The 19,259-nt window shown below is 48.4% G+C and overlaps 1 protein-coding gene and 2 long non-coding RNA genes across 4 annotated transcripts in view; 1 reads left to right on the forward strand and 2 right to left on the reverse strand.

Moving 5' to 3' along the window:
• Positions 1 to 667: 667 nt before the first annotated feature.
• The window catches only part of LOC144368435 (uncharacterized), a 188,697-nt gene continuing 170,105 nt past the window's right edge, over positions 668 to 19,259 (reverse strand). The window contains exon 2 of the long non-coding RNA XR_013428195.1: positions 668 to 4,510. This is a non-coding gene — a long non-coding RNA (uncharacterized LOC144368435). The remainder of the gene's footprint in view (positions 4,511 to 19,259) is intronic.
• Positions 3,891 to 17,737, forward strand: LOC144368433 (CD48 antigen-like). 2 transcript variants are annotated; one of them, XM_078027292.1, is made up of 5 exons: positions 3,891 to 4,420; positions 10,624 to 11,007; positions 12,725 to 13,018; positions 14,246 to 14,950; positions 16,266 to 17,737. In XM_078027292.1, the coding sequence occupies exons 1-4, from the start codon at positions 4,351 to 4,353 to the stop codon at positions 14,401 to 14,403; spliced, it is 906 nt and encodes a 301-aa protein (XP_077883418.1). In that variant the 5' UTR covers positions 3,891 to 4,350; the 3' UTR covers positions 14,404 to 14,950; positions 16,266 to 17,737. The 2 variants fall into 2 exon arrangements, with proteins under 2 accessions (XP_077883418.1, XP_077883417.1); XM_078027291.1 differs by lacking the exons at positions 14,246 to 14,950; positions 16,266 to 17,737 and having other exon boundaries at positions 12,725 to 14,225.
• LOC144368436 (uncharacterized) lies at positions 9,465 to 14,727 on the reverse strand. The gene is made up of 2 exons (XR_013428196.1): positions 14,405 to 14,727; positions 9,465 to 11,165 (listed from the first exon to the last, which is right to left on the reverse strand). It is a non-coding gene; the product is annotated as an uncharacterized LOC144368436 (long non-coding RNA).

A 19,259-nucleotide genomic window follows, 5' to 3' on the forward strand; every position in this document is an offset into this window, starting at 1 on the left:
GTTACTGTTGAGGTGCCCAGTCTCACAGAGTAAAGCTACTTCCCAAATGCCGCTCATGGAACGGCACACCTGCCTTTACTTAACATCCACATTCATGGGACCTGAGGAGTCAGGATAAAGGTGCCAGCAGATCTGGTTGGTAGAGCCCTCCCACCTGGGGGGATGCTGTGTCCTTACGTGGAAGGAGGCTGAGTCCCACTAGAGCAAGAGGCAGGACACTATAGGACGCCTTAATCCCATTCCCCAGGGAGGAGCCCTCGTGCCCAATCCCCTGCTAAAGGCCCCTCGTCCTGACACCATCACATTGGCAACGCCTGAGTTTTGAAGGGGACATTATTCAAGCCATAGCAGTGCTTGTCCCCCTTGGCTAGCTCCAGGCTGAGTTCAGATAGTGAGGACATATCCACTGAGATAGTGAGGATGGAAAAGTAAAGAGGAGGAGAAATATCTTCAGAGAGAGGATCTCAGAGAAATCAGTAGTTAGGAAACCACAGGCCCTGAGTGGACAATGTACGTGGAGCCTTTCAGTAAGGGCCTGTGTCTGGAGAAACAAGAAAAATGAGAAGGGAACAGGGGACCTCAGCTAGGGAGCAGACAGGCAAATGACGCAAGGGAGCAAAATTGTGACATGTGCTGTCGAGGGGAAAAACAAAGAATGTCCACGTGCTTCTGCCCCTTTCTATGCTTTATTCAGTCAAATTACTCAATATAATTTCTCTCGATAGGTCCTTAATCAAGAAAATGACAGTCATTAATGCTAGGCACTGCAATAGACATGATCCATTCACAGCAAACAATTCTAGATTAATTCGAAGCACTGCAGAACACTTAATCATGACAGGCTAATGACAGACATTCGCTCTGCATGCTACCTTCAAAAATCTTAAGCCTGAGGCTTTATGTCCAGCAGATGGACATTCAATTAGACCGTGGTGAACAGGTCCAGACCAAGGCAGACTTTTCTTGGCGTGGAGTGGATGACCGTTATGGAGAAGTCCTGGCTCTCACCAAGGTCCAGATGAGGCACTAGAGTTTGAGAGAGGTGAGGTTTGTGAACGGATCAGGATTGATGACAAGTGATGGGATGTCAGGTCCTCATCAGGCTCTCCAGCTTGAGTGCATCCTTGTTTCAACTGGCTGAATCCCTGCTCATCAGCTCTATTTTTTATACTAAATTTGGTGGCTTTTGACCCCCCTTTCAATCCTTACCAGCTACCACTGATTTCTCAGTGACATCATTTGCCCTGGGGTCAGAAACATCTGGTCTGGTGGTCTCCACCCTCATCTTCTGCCTTTCCCTCTTATCAGGGGAGGACAGCCTGCCAGAGGCTTCACTGTTTCTCAGGGTGGGGAAGTGACTTGTCTGAAGCCACACTGGAGGGCTCTGTGGGTGTGCCTGGGGAGACTGCAGGTTTCAAACTGGAATTTTTAAAATGTAGTTGCTTAGACTCAGGCCTAAGGCCGTCCTCACATAAAGGAACCTGGTACCAGAGGGCTGTAGTCACCAGTAACCACAGTCCTTCATCTTCTTTACTAATTTGATGCCATCTTAAGGCAGCCTAATGTAAATATAAGATGTTTCTGTTAGCTTCGTGGATACCACAAAGCAAAACTTATGGGAGATACATAAAAGCTAAATGGTAAGGAATGAAAGTATGCCATGGAGTAAGTCACCTGATCAGAGAGGAAAACAGCAGAAGTGGAAGAAAGGAAAAAGATTTATCAGAAAGCCCCCCAAAGGAGAAACAGAATGGCAGCCCTGGCCTACCAGTCCTGACCTTGACTGTAAGTGGGTTAAATTCTCCAATGAAAAGGAATAGAGAGGCTGAGTAATCAAACAGGAGCCACTGGGTGATGATCACAGGAGGCTCAGGGAACCCTGAGAAGACACTAAGGCTGAAAGTAAAGAAGGCAGAAGGTCCCCATGAGGACGGAAACCCAGAGAGCCATCCTGTGATCCAAGTGACTTGGAAGGCTGAGGCAGGGGGATCGCAAATCCAGGGCCACACTGAGTGAATTAGGGAGACCCTCTCTCAAAATAAGATACAATTAAAACAAAATTCAACAACAAAAACAGCTGGGGCTGTAGGTCAGGCTAGAGAATTTGCCTAGTGTGTGTGAGGCCCTGGGATCAAATTCAGGACTAAAAAATAAAAAGTGAAAGTCAGAAAAACAATAGAAAAGATCAACAAAACTAAGAGTTGGCTTTTGGAAAATTGATAAATTTTTAGCTGGACTAAGAAGACAATGACTCAAATGAGATCAGAATGAAAGAGGAGAAATTACAGTTGTTACTGAGAAACTCAAAGGATCATAAAAGCTTATTATGAACAATTATCTGATAACCTAGAAGAAATGGATAAATTCTAGTAACATACAAAATACTGAAGCTGAGTCACAAAGAGATGGAAAGTCTGAATAGATCAATAATGAATAAGGAGCATGGACCAGATGATTGCACTGGTAAGACTATGAATATTAGGGAAGAAGTAGCACCATCTATCTCCAACTCTTCCCAAAGATTGAAGAAGGGGAACACTTCCCAACTCAGTTCCCAAGGCCAGGATTCCACTAATACCAAGGCCAGGGAAAGACACAGCAAAACAGAAAATTGTTAGTCAGTATCTCTGTCAGGCATATCATACTCACATAGACAGTAAGAATGGGAGAGAAGAAAACGGGGCTGAGAAGAAAACAGAATCAGGTGAGAGATCTCATAAAATCCACAGGAAAACCAGAGGCTTCGTATCCACAGTGGAGTGACTCAACATCAGAACCTTTTAACATGGCTTCTGAGGGGACAGAGGAGAAGGAGAGGGCAGCAGGTGGCCAAGAAGCATGTCGGCTGGGGGAACAGAGGGGCAACTGGATGAGGGGCTAATGGGAGGTCCTCACTTACCAATAGCTCCCCATCTGGTTTGACTGTAAGACGATATTAGTAGTTAATAGAGGAGAGAAAAAGCTGTGCCACACAGTCATTCTCAGGATAAAGGGAGGACTGACTCATAGCAGAGGAAGTCGACTCCAGAGCAGACAGTTACCAGGGAAAGTGGGACCAGGAAGGTTGGAGGAAACTTGTGAAGGTTGAGGTCGACCAGCTGGTCCCACTGCAACCTCTCCCACATACAGCACAGCAGTGCCAGGTCCCACTGCAACCTCGCCCACACAGCCCAGCAGTGCCAGGTCCCACTGCTAATAATGGATTGTGCCTTCAGGTGGGAGAAGAGTTCACCTTCCTCCCCAAGTGCCATGGTACACAGGAGGGAACCCGGCACAGGCAGTAGAGGGTGAGGAGAAGGAGTGGGCAGCATGAAAGCATCCAGGGGCACATCCTGGGCTGGGCCAGGGAGAGGGTGAGGTGGGGTCAGTTCCACAAAATGGGGGAGAGCTGAGAACAAGCCATGGCTTAGGAGCTCTGCTTCCTTGACCTCACCACTAAGTGCCAGGAACAGCTGATGCTGGATTCACTCTGTCTTTCTATCCTCCTAGAACTGTGATGATAAAACAGGATCACCTGTAGGTTGTGAGCTCAGACCTGCTCCTTGATTTGCTGTTTCAGGCTATAGAGGGAGTTAAACTTGCAAAAGAATGGACTGTGTATCTCTTTAAGCCAGCACAAGCAGAAGGCATGAGACCATGGATTCCATCAGAGAAGGAACAACCTGGAAGAGACTTGTCCCTGCTGATCACGATTCTGCCCTGGCACATATAGCATGAAGTGAGCGAAGACATCAACAGCCAGTGTTTGTCTTGTCCACTGTGACTGGAGCAGTTGTTTTGCTGTTACCTCCCCCTTGCCCTTTTTCTTTGTATAAACACGAACCCCAGGGGCTGCATGGTAGAGCCCTTACCTGCCATACCCAAAGCCCTGCCTCTCTGTATCCTGTGAATTCTCTGGTAGTAGCATGTAGCTGTGCCTTTGGGGTGGGGAAGAATATGTGAAGGTTCTACAGAATAGAGGAAAGCCATGGAACTCAGGAGGGCTTAGCTCAGGCTTGCTTGTAAGAGGGAGACTCTGTGCTGGCCACAGGCCGGCATTGAAATCAGGGCTGCCTGGACAGAGCAGTTCACCCAGCAGGTGTGGGCAGGTGTAGTTACCTGAGACATGCTGGCTCTGCCTGCAGGAAAGGCTTGCCAACAGATGTCAGAAACCACATGTCCATCCAGGCTCTGGTCGTTCGTACAGTTATTCTGCAATTTCCTAGAGCAAGTGAGGTTGCCTCTGTGAACTCTGGTGGGCTTCCTATCACTGGCCTGTGGCTCTGCCTTCAGAGCAGGGAAGCTCCTCCTCTTGCTGGTTCCCCTTTCAGATGTTTCCTCCCCAGCTGAAGAGGCCGGCAGGCAGCCGGAATGGGACACAGCTCACAGGACCCCCACCTCTGCTGGACCACCAGGCTCCTGGGAGGCATTAGCCTGCTCTGTGAGTAGCTGGGTTTCCTGGAAGGGAGGGCAGTTGGGGTGCTGGGACAGCTGGGACCCTTCAGTCCTGGGGGCTGTGAGGCTCTGATGCCTTTGGGAAACAAAAAGAGAAAGCCGCACTGTTATAATTCACCAGTGCAGTGTGGGCAGAGCCCAGGAAAAACAGAAAGAGCAAAATGGCCTTTTTGTGATGAGGACCTGGGACCCTGGGCATGGGCAGCCCTGGCTGCACGAGGGACCATAGCCAGGGAGCTGAGGCCACCTGGGCTACAGCAGCAGGGAGGAGCTAGAGGTGCCTGGGGAGGGGATGGAGACAGTCCAAGAGCCTGTTCCTGGGGCACAGAGTGAGGAGGCAGCACCCCAGCTTGGGCCCTCAGGGTCCTCAGGGCCTCTGCAGGTCTTCTGTGGAGGCCTCAACTGGAACCCTGGTGTCTGAGCTGGAGGAAGCTCCTCTGGTCTTCACTCCTTCCCCCACCCTCAAATGCTCCTGGCCCTGCAGACCTCAGCTGGAACCTTGCTTATCTCTTCACTGTTCCTGCCAAAGCCTTGGAAAAACAGGAGGCACCATCAATTGGGGAAAGATTGAGCAAACTGAGCAGTATCTGGGGCCTCCATGTATGGGATGACATGGAGGCTAAGGAAACAGTGCCCCAGTGTTCTGGGAAGAATGTCCAGTTTCCATGAGGGAGATGGCTGGATCCTCCTCAGCAAGATCCAGGGAACCCAGCATCATGAAGTCCTTATTGCATAAAAGGACAAGCAGCCTCTACAAATCCACATTTATGGGGATGTGGAACATGTGGGGAAACAATAGTGGTAGCTACCACAAGCTACAGGAGGGGAAATTGTGCAGAAAATATGCAGGGAAAAAGAGAGGGTGGGAAGCTAAAAGGAAGTGAAAAAAGTACTGACCTAATGACTGAGTCATGTGAACCAAGATCATGTCACACTATGACATCGTGGACTGTTGTGTTTGCTCCTATGAAGAAATAAAACAAAAACTAATGAGAAAATAAGAAGATCTAGTGAAGTGACTTTTGGTGAAGACTTTCTATCTGATTTTTTATCAATCCCAGCCACTAAGTGAACTTGCAGGAAATTACCTGGAGCTTGGTGGTTGAGGGAGCACTTGTGAAAGGAGGCTTATTAACTGAACAACTACCTGCCAGTGGTAGAAGACTGGGTACGATTTAAGTAGCTCAACTTTGGAACAGCAAAATGCACACTCTTCCCATTTCTACAGCATTGTTTAACTGGGGATTGTTAAATGTGCAGCTCTCTTCAGAGGCAGTGGCGGTGGAAGATTTCAAAAGAAAGGGGAAGAACAGGAGGGGAGGGCGAGGAAGAAGGGAGAAGGAAAGGGAGGACTTGACTTTCCCAATTATTGGATTTGCAGCCTGAAACCAGACAAAGAGGGTGGTTCTCTCAAGGTCAACAGAAATGGGGAAGGTTGGAATTGGTCCCCCCACAGGCCTGACCTCTGTGCAGCTGAATGAAGCAAAGCAGCTTGCAAGGAGATGGTCAGAGTCTCTTCATGGAAGGAGCCTCACCCCTAGATTGCTCTACATCCTTTCTGGAAGACTGAAGATCCACAGTTGCATTTTTCTTTGGTTTCTGGATTGTCCCCTGTTCACTCAGCCTTGCTTGGGGGAGAGAGATGGAGGTGAAGGAGTGATGGTGAGGGTGGTGAAGAACTTGCCCATATCATGGTTCAAATAGCAAGCCCTTTCCTGCACATGGTTTGGAAGGGCAAGTGTGGAAGAGAAGTGGAAACTGAGCACAGCTTGCTTCCTAGAATTTCCACACTGCAGTGAGGGTGATCCTGGACATGGGGTGGCTCCCCTAAACTGATAGCAACAGCATTTAATGAATGCTGCCCCCATCTGCTGGCAGGGAGATGGAGAAGTTTCCAGGTCACTATTGGCCCAAGAGAGACATGGAAACAGTGTAAAGGGCAGCAAGGTATCAGTTTGGCAGTTTTGTGCATGAGTTCACAGGGAAATGCTCCTGGCATGGGAATATGGAGATAGGGATATTACACACAGTGGAACCATGTTCTATGCTCACGGTTGCATTTTTAATTTTGTAGTATGAAGTTCACCCTCTCCCTGGTAAAGCCCATGTGCTCCATGGCTCCTCTTTCCTTGTTTGGGATGAGCATCTTCTGCATCTTCTGTAGGTCAGAGAGCTCCTGCTGCCTCCCCTCTCTGCCTCCCTTCTCTGTCTTGCTGATGTCATCCACCATTGGGGCTCAAGGGCTGATCCTCCCACAGGCTGAGGCTGACCCTCCTCTGTATTGTGGTTCCCTCTTCTGGGAAGTGGCAGTCTGGGCAGGCTGGCTGTCCAAACCTGGGCGAGCCAGAAGCCTCAGCTGTGCTCAGCCACTCCAAGGGGACACTGTCTATGCAGGGGGGTAGTTGGAGGATAAGACTCCAGCAGCTGCTCAGGCCCTGGAGGGACCAGGTAACAGCTCAGGGAGGGGCAGAGCTCCTAGTTGGCAGCATCCTGGGTCCAGGCCTTGCTGTGCCCTATGTCGCCAGGACAAGTCCACTCCCCTGGGGACCCCCTGCTCTGTAACAGGAGGGGCCTCAACAGCTCACCTCTGAAGCCCCTCCAGTGTGACCCAGGGCTTCCACTCACACAGGGCTTTCTGTGGCCACTGCAAGGCCTCTGCTCTGTCTTTCTCATCCTGACCTGTCCTATCCTGTCACCTGACAGGGAGTCACAGCTGGGGAGCCTGTTTAGGGCTCCTTAAGAGAGGACACCCTGAGCTGTCCCTGTGGTCACTTCTTCAGTCCCCAAGGGAGGGAGGAAATCCTGCTCCTCAGCTCCTCCCCTGACCTGGTCTTCTCTGCCTCTGCTCCTGAGGGGGACCTCAGGGCTGGTGTCCTCAAATCTCCTGCCCAAGGACTCTCCCTCCTCACACCCTGTGCAGATGTGGTCTGCAGACCTTGCCCAGGAGGCCATGTTGCAGCTGTGCCCTTTAGACCAGCTGATGAAAGCCTCTGCCAGACCTTGAGGTTCCTGTTCAGCACAAAACACTAGCTTCCCTGAAGGACCCTCTTACAATGCTGGCAGGGGGACACAGACACTATGGTGACCACAGTGACCTCATCAAATCCCTGAGGATGGTCTGAAATACAGGCTGTCAGAGCACCCAATTGCGCTGTTTCCCCATGGGATAGCAGGCTGTTTCTCTGGGTACTGCATTAAATAGAGCACTTAAATGTACTGACCACCACTGTACTGACACCCAGCAAGTGCCTGCTGCCCATGCCCAGAGAAACCAACACTGCACCAGGTTTTGCAAGAAGAAAGAACTTCACAGACGCTCCCCTGACAAGGAGAGAGGAGGCACACTCACTTCTGTCTCCCCAGGGAGCAGGAAGGGACTTAAGGCAGGGATGAGAAACAGAAGGCCAAATGGCTGGAGTCGGGGGTCTTGGTGGCATGGTCCACACCAGGTGCCCTGGGCCTGGTGGAACCTCTGGGTACTTTGTAAGTGCCCTGGTCTCTCTGACCCCATGCTCCCTCCTGCAGCTGTGGCTGCACCCTGACTTCTAACCCAGATCCACAATTCCCTCTTCTTGTTTCTCAGCTTCTCGTCCTTGGAGACTTTTGGTTCCTCTCAGCTCTCTAGGTCTCAATGTCCTTAAAAAGCAACTTGCATAACCGTTTTTAGAAAATGGGAAGTTGTCATTTTATGACCCAGTTTCAACCGAAAATTACACTTTTATACAAGTGTGTAACTCTGATTAGGCTGGATGACCACAGTGCTAAAGGATACTTCTATTTTGCTTATTAATTAAATAGGGGACCATAGGATGTCACAATCCCTTCAAACGGAGAATGAATGTCACCTCTCCACACCACTGGGAAGGTTGAGAGGCATTTATGAATAGATGCCTGGGCTCACAGGGCTGGAGTGTCTCTGGGCACATGCCATTTCCAGTGCTTACCTTGGGATGGGGCACAATTTGTTTTCACTTGAAAACTCCACGACTTGGATTCTTGTTTTCAGTGTAACGGATGATACTTCTGTATTAAAGAACAGCTCAAGAAGTGGGGAGATGGGCAATCAGAGTTAGGATTATAAAATTTGTGACTGGGGTTGTGGCTCAGTGGTAGAGAACTTGTGTAGCTTGGGCAAGGCACTGGGTTTGATTCTCAGCACAACATATAAATAAGTGAATAAAATAAAGATTCATTAATGTTTAAAAATTAAAAAAAAAATAATATAAAATTTAAAATCTTAATTCAAGGTAGGGATAAGGAGTCCTTCTCTCCACATTCCTACTCCTGCTTCTTGGCTGCACAGGGGTCCTGTGGGGGCTTGGTAATGATGCCTGTGTCACAGTGAATTTCCTTTTAAACTCGACTTTTATAAACAGGAAAGCCCTGGCTGGACCTCATCACCTACAGGCACCAAAAAGATTGAAGCCACAGGATGTGTGACTCCTGCATCCCATCCCTATACTCAGGAGGAGACCCCCAAGAGGGGCAGCTGGAGGGGAGGAAGAAAACCAGCCTGGAACTGGGAATGTGTGCTTCTGACCTGGGGGTCCTGGGCCAGTAATGCCCATCATGATAACAACAGCAGCAAATGGGAACAGCACAGTTATTGAGTACTGTGCCCAAAGCTCTTTCTGCTTAAATCCAAAAACAATTCAATGAAGTAAGCACCATCATTCCCATTTCATAGGTGAGAAACCTGAAGCCAGAGAGGTTCAGTAACTGTTCAAGTTCACACAGCCAGAAGATGGGGGACCTAGACTAACTTAGACTTCACTGAGGTAAAGTCCAACCTTGTAACCACTCTTCATACCATCCAGCTGTGGGACCTTGCTGACACCAAACTGCATTTAATTTGCTCAAAACTTAAACATGAATGTTGAAACCACAAGAAGAACTTGAACAAAACTAGAAAAAAAATGAGAAGCTTACTTTGAAGGGAAGGCTATCTTTTTAAGCATGACATGAAACCAATAAGTACTAAAAAACTTTTGATATCTTTCAATTCATGAAATGACATTTTGGCTGCTGGGTAAAATGAACTTAATAGATTTAATGAAATTTATTACAATTCAAATGACATCTTTAACAGAAATAGAAAAAAAAATCTCCTAAAATTTGTTTGGAATCACATAAGACCCCAAATAACAAATGAAAAAGAACAAAACTGGATGTGTCTCACTCCCTGATTTCAAAATACAATGTTATTGTAATTAAAACAGCAGGGAACTTGCACAAAAATGGACACATTGACCAATGGAAAAGAAGAAATTCCATAAATAAACCCAGTGTTTACAGTCAGTTGATGTGATGTTTGACAAATGGGCTAAGAATATACAAAGGGGAAAGCACAGTGTCTTCAGTAAATGCATATGGGAAGATGGGAGAGCTACATGCAGAGGAAGGAAATTGATTCTAACTCACCTCATATGAAAAAATCAACTTAAATGGAAGAAAGACTGAATCATATGATTTGGAACTATAAAGTCTCTAGAAGAAAACAGAATGTCCATGAGCTTGGGTGGTAATTACTTGACGAGGATTCTCAAAGCACAGACACCAAAACCAAAACCTAACAGAATTACATTAAATTAAAAACCTTCTGCACAGAAAAAAAAAAAAAAAACAGAGGGAAGACACAGCCCATGTCTTGGGAGAGAATATTTGCAAAGCACACGTCTGATGTGGGGTCAATAGACCTAATGAATAAAAAACTAAGTAACTCAATAGCAAGGAAACGGGTAACTTGATTTAAAAATGGGCAAAAGATTTGAACAAGTATTACTCCAAGAGAGAAATGAATATCCAACAGAGCTATAAAAATCCTCAGCCTCTCTAATCATCAGGGAAATGAGAATTGAAGACACATGAGGTACCCCTCCCACCTGTTAGCATGGCTCGCATCTAGCACATGCCAGACGATGTGCTAGGAGCTGTCAATCCCTGGCCTCCTGTAGTTCACACCCTGACTTCAAGTCAGGTAAGGAAACTGCAGTCTAGTCCAGTTAAGTCATCAGCCCAAGGTTACACTTCAGCAGAACCGGACTTGGTCTGAGAAATGGATCCAATTCACTGTACAAGGCTTCCTCTCTAGATCAAGGAAAGGGGCCAAATGGATTGGTTAAGAAGAAAATGTCTGTGTCACTTGTTCTCCTTGAGGAAATATCTATGTTCTCTTTCCCAATGCCCTAGGTACCGGCAGCACTTTAGCCAAGAGTTCTGGAGCTCATGGTTCTGGGATGAAAGGTCTTAGAACCCGCACTTATCTGAAGGCGATCCGGGGAGGTTCAGTCTTGTTGCAAGTGATCCAGGAGCCAGATGATCCCAAGATAGAGGATATCACCTGGGGCTTCGCCTGTGATTCAAACTCCACATTCATGCTGAGATTCCAGAATGGGAAGGAAGATCCGCTGTGGTTCAGTCTCCAGGACAAGTACAAGCAGAGGGTCCAGGTGCCCAGTATGTCATCCCTGAGGATTAACAATTTGACCTCACAGGACAGTGGGCAGTACTGGGCCCAGATCATGTCTCAGACAGGAAGAGAAATTAAAGCAGTTTTCCACCTCACTGTTTATGGTAAGTGACACCCTCACCTAGTCCCAGGGCCGGCCTCCTTCCTTGAGCCTAGGAGTCTCTGAGACCACATGCTGCAGGATTCTCCTCAGGCACCAACACGTCAGATATTCATCACAAACAGTAGAGCTGAGGTTTTATACCAGGGAGAAAAATCACATCTGTGTTTTGGGACACAAAATGGAAATTTGGCCATTTTTGCAGTAACATTTCCTCCTCTTTGTAAGACTAAATTTACTGCTTTTGTATATTAGTTTTCCTTTGCTCTTTTAACAATGCATAATCATGGTTTAAAACAACAGAAATGTGTATCCACAACATGCTGCAGGTCAAGGTCAGACACGGTTGTCACTGGGCGAAAACCCAAGTGTGGGCAGGGCTGCATTGTGTTCTGCAGGATCTAGAGGGGATCCTTTCCTGCCTTTCCTACTCTCCAGAGCTTCCAGCGTCCCTGGACTTGAGGTCCCCTCCTCTGCCTAAAATACAAAGGGAGGGGGAATCTCTCTTGCATCCCTCATACTTATTGTTTCCCTTCCTCTTGTTTGTGATTTGTTTTGTGCTTTTGGTACCAGGAATTGAATCCCGGGTGCTTAATCACTGAGCAACATTCCCAGCCTTTTTTATTGCTTCATATTTTTGAGACAAGGTCTCACTAATTTGCTTTGAACCATGCCAGGTTGCTGAGGCTGGCTTTGATCTTCGTTCAGATCAGGATCATCCTGTCTCAGCCTCCTGAGCTGCTGGGATTGGGGGTGTGCACCACCATGCCTGACACTTTCTTCCATGACTAAGGGTCCCTGTGAGGACTCTGGGACTATCAGAAAATCCTATTTAAAGCTCAGTTCTTTTTTCATAACTTAGCAATTTCACAGGTTCTGAGGATCAAGATGTGGACATCAGTGGGAAAGGATTGTTCTATCTCATTTGAAATCCACTGGTATCTAGTTCGCCATCTCCAATCCCTGCAGGGAGAGGCCAGTGAGAGGCCACCTCACTTCCACAGACCCCACAAATCCTGCTCTGCAAGCCTTGATAGGGGAGGAGAAGTGATGCTGCTACACGTCCCAGGAGATCCATTTTGCCAACTCTAGGGTCCCCACAGTCCCTCTGCCTAGGGCAGTCCCTCTGCAGAGAGTGGACTGCAGGTGCAGGTGCTGTGTGATTTCCAGACTGGCCTGTGGATCTGCCCCTTCTGCCCCAGTCGGGAGCACACATTCAGGGTCACGTTCTAACTGCCTGCAGAGCTGTGCTCTCTGTTGCAGCCACGGTATCTCCCACAGTGTCTCCTGTTTTGACCTGAGCTTTCTGGTTCTCCCAGAGCTGGCCTGGTGTCCTGCCCCAGTCGGGCTGTGCAGTCCCAGGCAGTGTCTCAGCTGAAGACCCAGGACACAGGACCCTGGCCCCAGACAAGCTCTTCTGTCCCACGCCTCTCCCCTTCCAGAAGACCCCTATCTTCTAGAAATAATTGTCCCTAAAAACTGGGATTCAGCCATCATGTTCTCATGGGAAAAAAAGTTTAGACTTGCTTCATCTAGTGAGATCACATGAGCTTAATAAAGTGGCTGCTGTCACTTGTCAACATGTAGCTCTGGGGAAATTGTGCTTCATTTGTAACGTGCTCCCAGCTTCCTCCTAGGGCTCCTGCCTCTGGTCAGTGAGACTCTGGAGGACAATGTGTGGCATGTGTGAGGCTCTCTCCTTTTGTCCCCTCCTTCCTCAGATCCTGTGCCCCTTGCCCAGATCCGGACCACGTCAGTGTCCATCACGCCCAGCTGGTGCAATGTCACTCTGGAGTGTGGGGCCCGAGAGGCTGTAGAGGTCCTGAGTGTAACCTGGGAGGTCCAGGGCCCCCCCAGTGAGCGGGAGCAGAGAGGGGCCCCAGGACCCCCCAACCCCTGGACCCTGGCCCTGAGCCTGCCACTGAGGCAGCCCAATGTCAGCCTCACCTGTGTCCTCAGCAACCCAGTGGACCAGAAAAATGCCACCTTACAGCTCCTTGACCTCTGTAGCCCAGGTGAGTGCACCTGTAGGAGGGAGGGGCACAGGGAGGGGCTCAGGTGGCTCTGGAGCCCGAGGGTCCCTGGCTTTTTTGCTGCTGTGTTTATGAACAACACTGCCTTCCCTTGGTCACTCCAATCCAGAAGTGTGGGGTGGCATCCAGCTCATGACTGTCTTTAAATATCCCTCACCTCCAGGCCCTTCCCCCTGGGCCAGGGGCAGCCTTCCGGGACTTGTCCCACCCCGTCACCATGCCCTGTGTCCAGGGTCATCTTTGGAAAAACAGATTGGATTGTGGCCTTTGTGTGTGTCATCTCTGGGGTCGACCTCCACCTAGTCCCCATAGGATGTAGGGCTTAGAAAGTCCTGTGTCCCTGATGGTGGCCTCATCCACACAGGGACACAGCTGCTTGCTGACTTCCCTAACGTGTGAAGCCACTGCCGGCTCTGAAGGCGCAGCCTCTTTAAGGAGCTGCCCACGGCCATCCCCCCTGAGGGGAAAGATCCGTTTCTGGGTCTGAGTCCACCCTGAGTGGGACACCATGAGGGCAGGGGACACATCCTTCTCTCCTCTTAGCCCAGGTGTCCAGCTCAGTTCTGGGCAGTTTGCGCCCAGGAGGTGTTTCACTGACCCCGAATCCCTGGGACCTGTGTGCACCCGTCCTCTCTCAGTCTTCCTCCAGGGGCTGCTGGAGGAGCCTGACTGGTCAGTGCAGTCACCACCCCTGGTCATGTGCCCCCTCCACCCTGGAGTCTCAGAGGAAGTTCAACATGGCCCACCAAACCTCCTGGACTCACGGCTGCCTCCTGGCCTCCCCACCTAGCCCTGCCTCCTGTGCTGTCCCTCCCCTGCAGGACGCTCCCTCCACACTGAGTATCTGTGAAACTCCTGCCGCTCCCCACACACAGGTGACTGCGCATGTCCCTGGGGGTCTCACTGGAGACCTTGGACATGGGTCAACCTCCACTGCAGTGAGATCCTTCACCTGGTGATTGAGAGCTTCTGTCTCTTCCTGGTGATGACTTGTGCACAGACCCCACCTTGCTCATCCCCGTCTCCCCTGCTCCACGAAGGACCTGGGCCACTGCTTGAATGAGTGGACCTGCCACGCCCTCCCTCTGCGGCTTCTGCACCAGGCCCCCCTGACACCTGCACTTTCTCTACCTCCCCTGGCAATAGGTGTGTCAGCTGCTCTTCTGCCGTATCCTTTCTTAACTCTCTTGTTTTCTTAACTCTGGAAAGGAGCCCCCACAGCTGGCCACTCGAGAGGCACCATAGGGGCCTTCCTGGCTGGGTTTTTCATCCTGGGAGTTGGAGGGCTCCTGTTCCTTTGGCACTTAGGAGAGAAGAAGAAGAAGAAGAAGATGGAGATGGAGATGGAGAGAGGCAGGTTGCACTGACCTTTCTGGGTCCAGATGTCTCTCCCTCTCCCCTTGGATCCTGGGCTTCCTTCCTCCTGCATTTTAATGGCAGGAAGTGGCCTTGTAGAAGGGATGAAGGGTTTAGCCACAATGGCCTTGGGTTCCTGGCTGTGTGTGTGAGTGTGTGAGAGAGGGTGTGACTGTGTGTGAGTGTGTGTGTTTTAGTGTTAATGTGTTTCAGTGTGTCTGTGAGTGAGAATGTGTGTGAGAGTGTGAAAAAGTGATTGTGAGTGAGAGTGTAAATGAGTGAGAGTATGAGTGTGTGTGTGCATGATTATAAGATTATGTGTGTGTGTGTGTGTGTGTGTGTGTGTGTGTGTAGGGTTGGAGGTTTCCTGGCACAGAATCAAGCTCCAGTCTGTCATGACTCAGATGCAGGATTGCCAGAGGACCCCAGGGCCAAGGACAATGCAGTCTGTGCACAGCTGATGGCACCGGATTCTTGGAAGGGCAAGCAGAAGGAGAGAGCTGTGAGTGGTGACCAGCCAGGTCTCAGGGAACCCAGCCCTGGGCTGTCCTAAGCCAGGTATCTGCAGTCCTATCTTCACTGCATTTTTTTCTTTCTTTTTACCTCTTTTTGTGTTGAGAGTATTAAGAAAATTTATGGGTTGGTGTCATGGTTAATTTGAATTGTTGACTTGATTGGATTAAGAGATGCCAAGGAGGGGCTGGGGTTGTGGTTCAGCCGTAGAGTGCTCACTTAGCAAGTGTGCGGCACTGGGTTCCATCCTCAGTACCACATAAATAAATAAATAAAGGTATTTTGTCCAACTATGACTAAAAGATATATATTTAGGAGAAAAAAAGAGACAGATGCCAAGGAATTAAAGGATTATGGATCTGTCAATGAGGGTGTATCTAGGAGTGATTGGCATGTGGGATAGCCAACTGAAAGAAGACCCTTCCTAAGTGTGGGCAGCAGTGACCAATAGGATGATGGCTTGGATGGAATAAAAGTTGGAAGAACAAAGCAGCAGCAGCAGATGAAGCTCACTCCTTCTTGAATGGGTTCTTGATTGCTACTGCGATAGGATATAGGATTCTTGCTTCTTCATTCTTCCCAAGTGAACTCTCACAGAGATTCTCCAGAAGGCTTAGGTCTCAGACCAGGGTAGCACTGTGCATCCCTCTGGATCTGGGGCTTCAGCCTCTTGGACTGAAGCTACTGGTTCTCCCAGCTCTCCAGCCTGCAGACAGCCATTGTGGACTATCCAGCTCCTGGTTGTAAAAGACAACCTAATAGGTCCCTTTTTATAATTATACTTCCTGCTGATTCTGTTCCTCTAGAGAACCCTGACTAATACAGTTGGGGTGTAACTTAGCAATTGAGTTTTTGCTGAGTACGCACAAGGCCCTGGGTTCAATACCCAGTACTGCAAAAAAGTAAAAATAAAATAAAATAATTTGTATTTTCTTTGTTGGTGGCACAAGCCTGGAATCCCAGTGACTTGGGAGGCTGAGGCAGGATGATCACAAGTTGGAGGCTAGCCTTAGCAATTTAGTGAGGCCCTAAACAAAGTAGTGAGATCCTGTCCCAAAAAAATAATAAAAAGCTGGAGATGTGGCTCAGTGGTAAAGCACTTCTGGGTTTACCCCTAGTACCTCCCATCCCCCAGGGGTTTAATGTTTTTTAATTTCAGGACATAGTCTCACTGATTTGCTGAGGCTGGCCTAGAACCTGCAATCCTCCTGCCTCAGCTTCCCAAGTCTTGGGACCACACATGTGCTCCACCATCCCTGGCTTAAGCTATTCATGTTAATGGGTGTCGATTGTCTTCTGGTCTCTCTGGGGCCACTCTGACCATCAGCTGCTCTGAGAACCTTCTTTCTTGTATTCTCAGGATATTGATGAGAAACATCTGGAAGGAAAGGGGCCCTGCACCAATGTTTACAGCGTGGTCCAGAGACCAGGCCAGGCCAGGCCATGAAGATGACTTATTTGGAGGTGGGAGGAGAACCCAGCACTAGGGAGACACCTGCACTCTGCACCTGACACCTGCAGATACCTGCTTCCTCTCACTTCATCCAGCTAGAGATGACGCTGGTCTCTACCTCTGTGGGCACATATGGCCCTGTCACTTCTCCTGCCACCTTCCCAGCTGCCCTGATGCTCAGAGCTCTCGTGTTATCCAACCAGGGTTCTTCCTCTGTCACTGCTGTGGCTTCTGACCCCTCCCTTTCAGAAGCCCTCCCAAAGAGAACCTTGCCCGACTCTGCAGCTGGCAGAGCCTCGCCACCTCTGCTGCATCACTCTTGCCATTCTGCCACCCCAGGTCCAGGTGTGGGCACCGTGAAGAGGTGCTGACTTGCCCCAGTGGAGGGGGTGAAGATGGGTCCTGCCGCTGAATTGGGGTTGATGGAGGCAGCGTGGCGAGTGGGAGCCCAACTTCCTTTCTAGGTTTTCCTTCCTTTCCTTGTGCAGGGTTTCTCTGGAGCTAAGTGTGTGTGTGTGCTGGGGGAGTTTCTTGTGCACATTACACACCAGGGCCAGAGTGGCCTTCCTGGATCCCTGTACTACCTGGACTTAAGCCTCAAACTCCTGCAAACCCATCATCCTGTGGACTGGGAAGAGGAATCCATGTTATTTCAGGTCCTTCTCAACTTTCTCTTTTCCTGATAATGACCCTGGACTCCTCAGACTGGGGTTGCCTTTTTTTTTCTTTTTAAATGGCATATTATAATTTTATATGACAGTGAGACTTGCTATGATATACTCATATGGGCAACAATAAAACAGCATAATTGAATCAATTTCATTCCCCTTTCCCTCCCCCCTCCCCCTGATCCCCTTCTTCTATTCTACTGGTCTCCCTTCTATTTTTAAAAATTTGTTGTAATTAGCTATAGATGGCAGCAGAATGCATGTTGACACACTGCACACAAATGGAGCACAACTTCTCATTCCTCTGGCTCTACATGGCATAGAGTCACATCATCATACATGTATCTCTAGGGTCATACCCTCTGTCTCACTCTACCATCCTCCCCATCCCCTCAGTCCCAATGGGGTTGCATTTTTTAATATTTATTTTTTAGTTGTAGTTGGTTGCAATACCTTTGTTAAGGTCAGTAAACAAGTCAAAATAACACCTGTTATTTTGCCAGAGAAATGTTAGAGTTCGTAAACAAGTCTGGATGGTGCCTGGCAAAATGCCAGAGGGAGTGGTTTGAGAAGTAACAAAAGGAAGCCATTAAGTGTGGAGATTCCTTATTGGTTGACTGATGTATCTAGTTTATGCTAATTAAGATAAGCTGTGCAAAATGTATAAATAGCTCTGTTGTCCTAAAATAAACGGCTCTCTCTCCTGCTGTATCAACTTACACAAGTTATTCGTCATTCCCCCCCCCCCCTATTCTGCTGCAGCCGGACTGTGGCATACCTTTATTTTATTTCTTTATTTTTTGTGGTGCTGAGAATTGAACCCAGGCCCTCGCACTTGGTAGTTAAGTGCTCTCCCTCTGAGCCTCAGCGCCAATGGGGTTGCCTTCTTAAGGAAACTGCTTCAGCTCTGCTCTTAGTTAACAGGATGTGTCATGTTCCCTCCCTCCCTTTGGGGGCAGCTGGGTGAAGCTGTGGGAAGATCTGATACAAGACATAAAAAGTATCATGAGGACAGCCCTCTCCAGCCTCTGCTAGGGACCTTCAGCCTGCTGCAGCCCTGCTGGCCCCAAAATAAGGTCAGCCTCCTTTTTGTCTTTGAGAGTCAAACAGGTTTATTAGCAAGAGGTCCAGCATAATATTAAAAATTATATTCAAAACTATCAGTTTGGCCAAGTGCAGTGGTGCACACCTGTCATCCCAGAGGCTTGGGAGGCTGAGAATATAAGTAACAATAAATGTTGGTGAGGATGTGGGGGAAAAGGTACACTCATACAATGCTGGTAGGACTGCAAAATCATGCAACCACTCTGGAAAGCAGAGAGTCCTCAGAAAACTTGGAATGGAATCACCATTTGACCCAGTTATTCCACTCCTTGGCGTATACCCAGAGGGCTTAAAATCAGCATGCTATAATGACACAGCCACATTAATGTTTATAGCAGCTTAATTCACAATAGCTAAGCTATGGAACCAACCTGGGTTCTCTTCAACAATGAATGCATAAAGAAAATGTGGTATATACACAATAGAATAATACTCAGCCATAAAGAAGAATAAAATTATGGCATTTGCTGATATTTAATGGAACTGGAGACTGTCATGCTAAGTGAAATAAGCCATCCTCAAAACCAAATGCTGAATGTTGTCTCTGATATGTGGATGCTGACACACAATAAAGGGTCTAGGAAGAATAGAAGTTCATTGGATTGGACAAAGGGGAATGAAGGGAAGGGAAAAGGATGGGAATAGGAAAGTGGAATGAGTTGGACATAACTTTACTCCATTCATATTTGACTACCTGACCAGTGAAACTCCACATCAGGTACAGTAACAAGAGAGAGATCCTAGTTAGAAAAAGATATACTCATGTGTATTCAATATGTCAAGATACACTCTGCTGTCATGTATATCTAAAGAATAACAACCACAAAAAGAAGCAGTCTACCTGAGCAGTCTCATGAATACATACAGAAACATAAAGTGGGATTATGAAAGAAATCGCAACAAAAGTTACAAGTCTATTGTGGGGGAGGGGGAGAACAAAACCCAAGTAGACTCAATGGTTTTAGAGAGAATTGATTCATTTCCTTCAAGAGATATCTGTGAAGTGCCTATCTGCAAGAAAAGAGAAAACATTCGTCACATCTTTTCCTTTGTCTTCCTGCCAGGCAGGAAGAGGACCTTCCCTAGCTGTCCTGTAGGCAGGGCAGATCAGCCAACATGATGACATTCC

The sequence above is a fragment of the Ictidomys tridecemlineatus genome, chromosome 11 (assembly GCF_052094955.1).
Source record: "Ictidomys tridecemlineatus isolate mIctTri1 chromosome 11, mIctTri1.hap1, whole genome shotgun sequence".
Classification (NCBI taxonomy): Eukaryota; Metazoa; Chordata; class Mammalia; order Rodentia; family Sciuridae; genus Ictidomys; species Ictidomys tridecemlineatus.

What these genes read in the sequence shown, in the direction of transcription:
- LOC144368433 (XM_078027291.1), top strand. Translation starts at nt 4,351, where the DNA reads ATGGGACACAGCTCACAGGACCCCCACCTCTGCTGGACCACCAGGCTC. An exon ending in GGGAGGCATTAGCCTGCTCT is followed by an intron (nt 4,421 to 10,623) that starts GTGAGTAGCTGG and finishes CCAATGCCCTAG; the next exon opens with GTACCGGCAGCACTTTAGCC. An exon ending in TTTCCACCTCACTGTTTATG is followed by an intron (nt 11,008 to 12,724) that starts GTAAGTGACACC and finishes CTCCTTCCTCAG; the next exon opens with ATCCTGTGCCCCTTGCCCAG.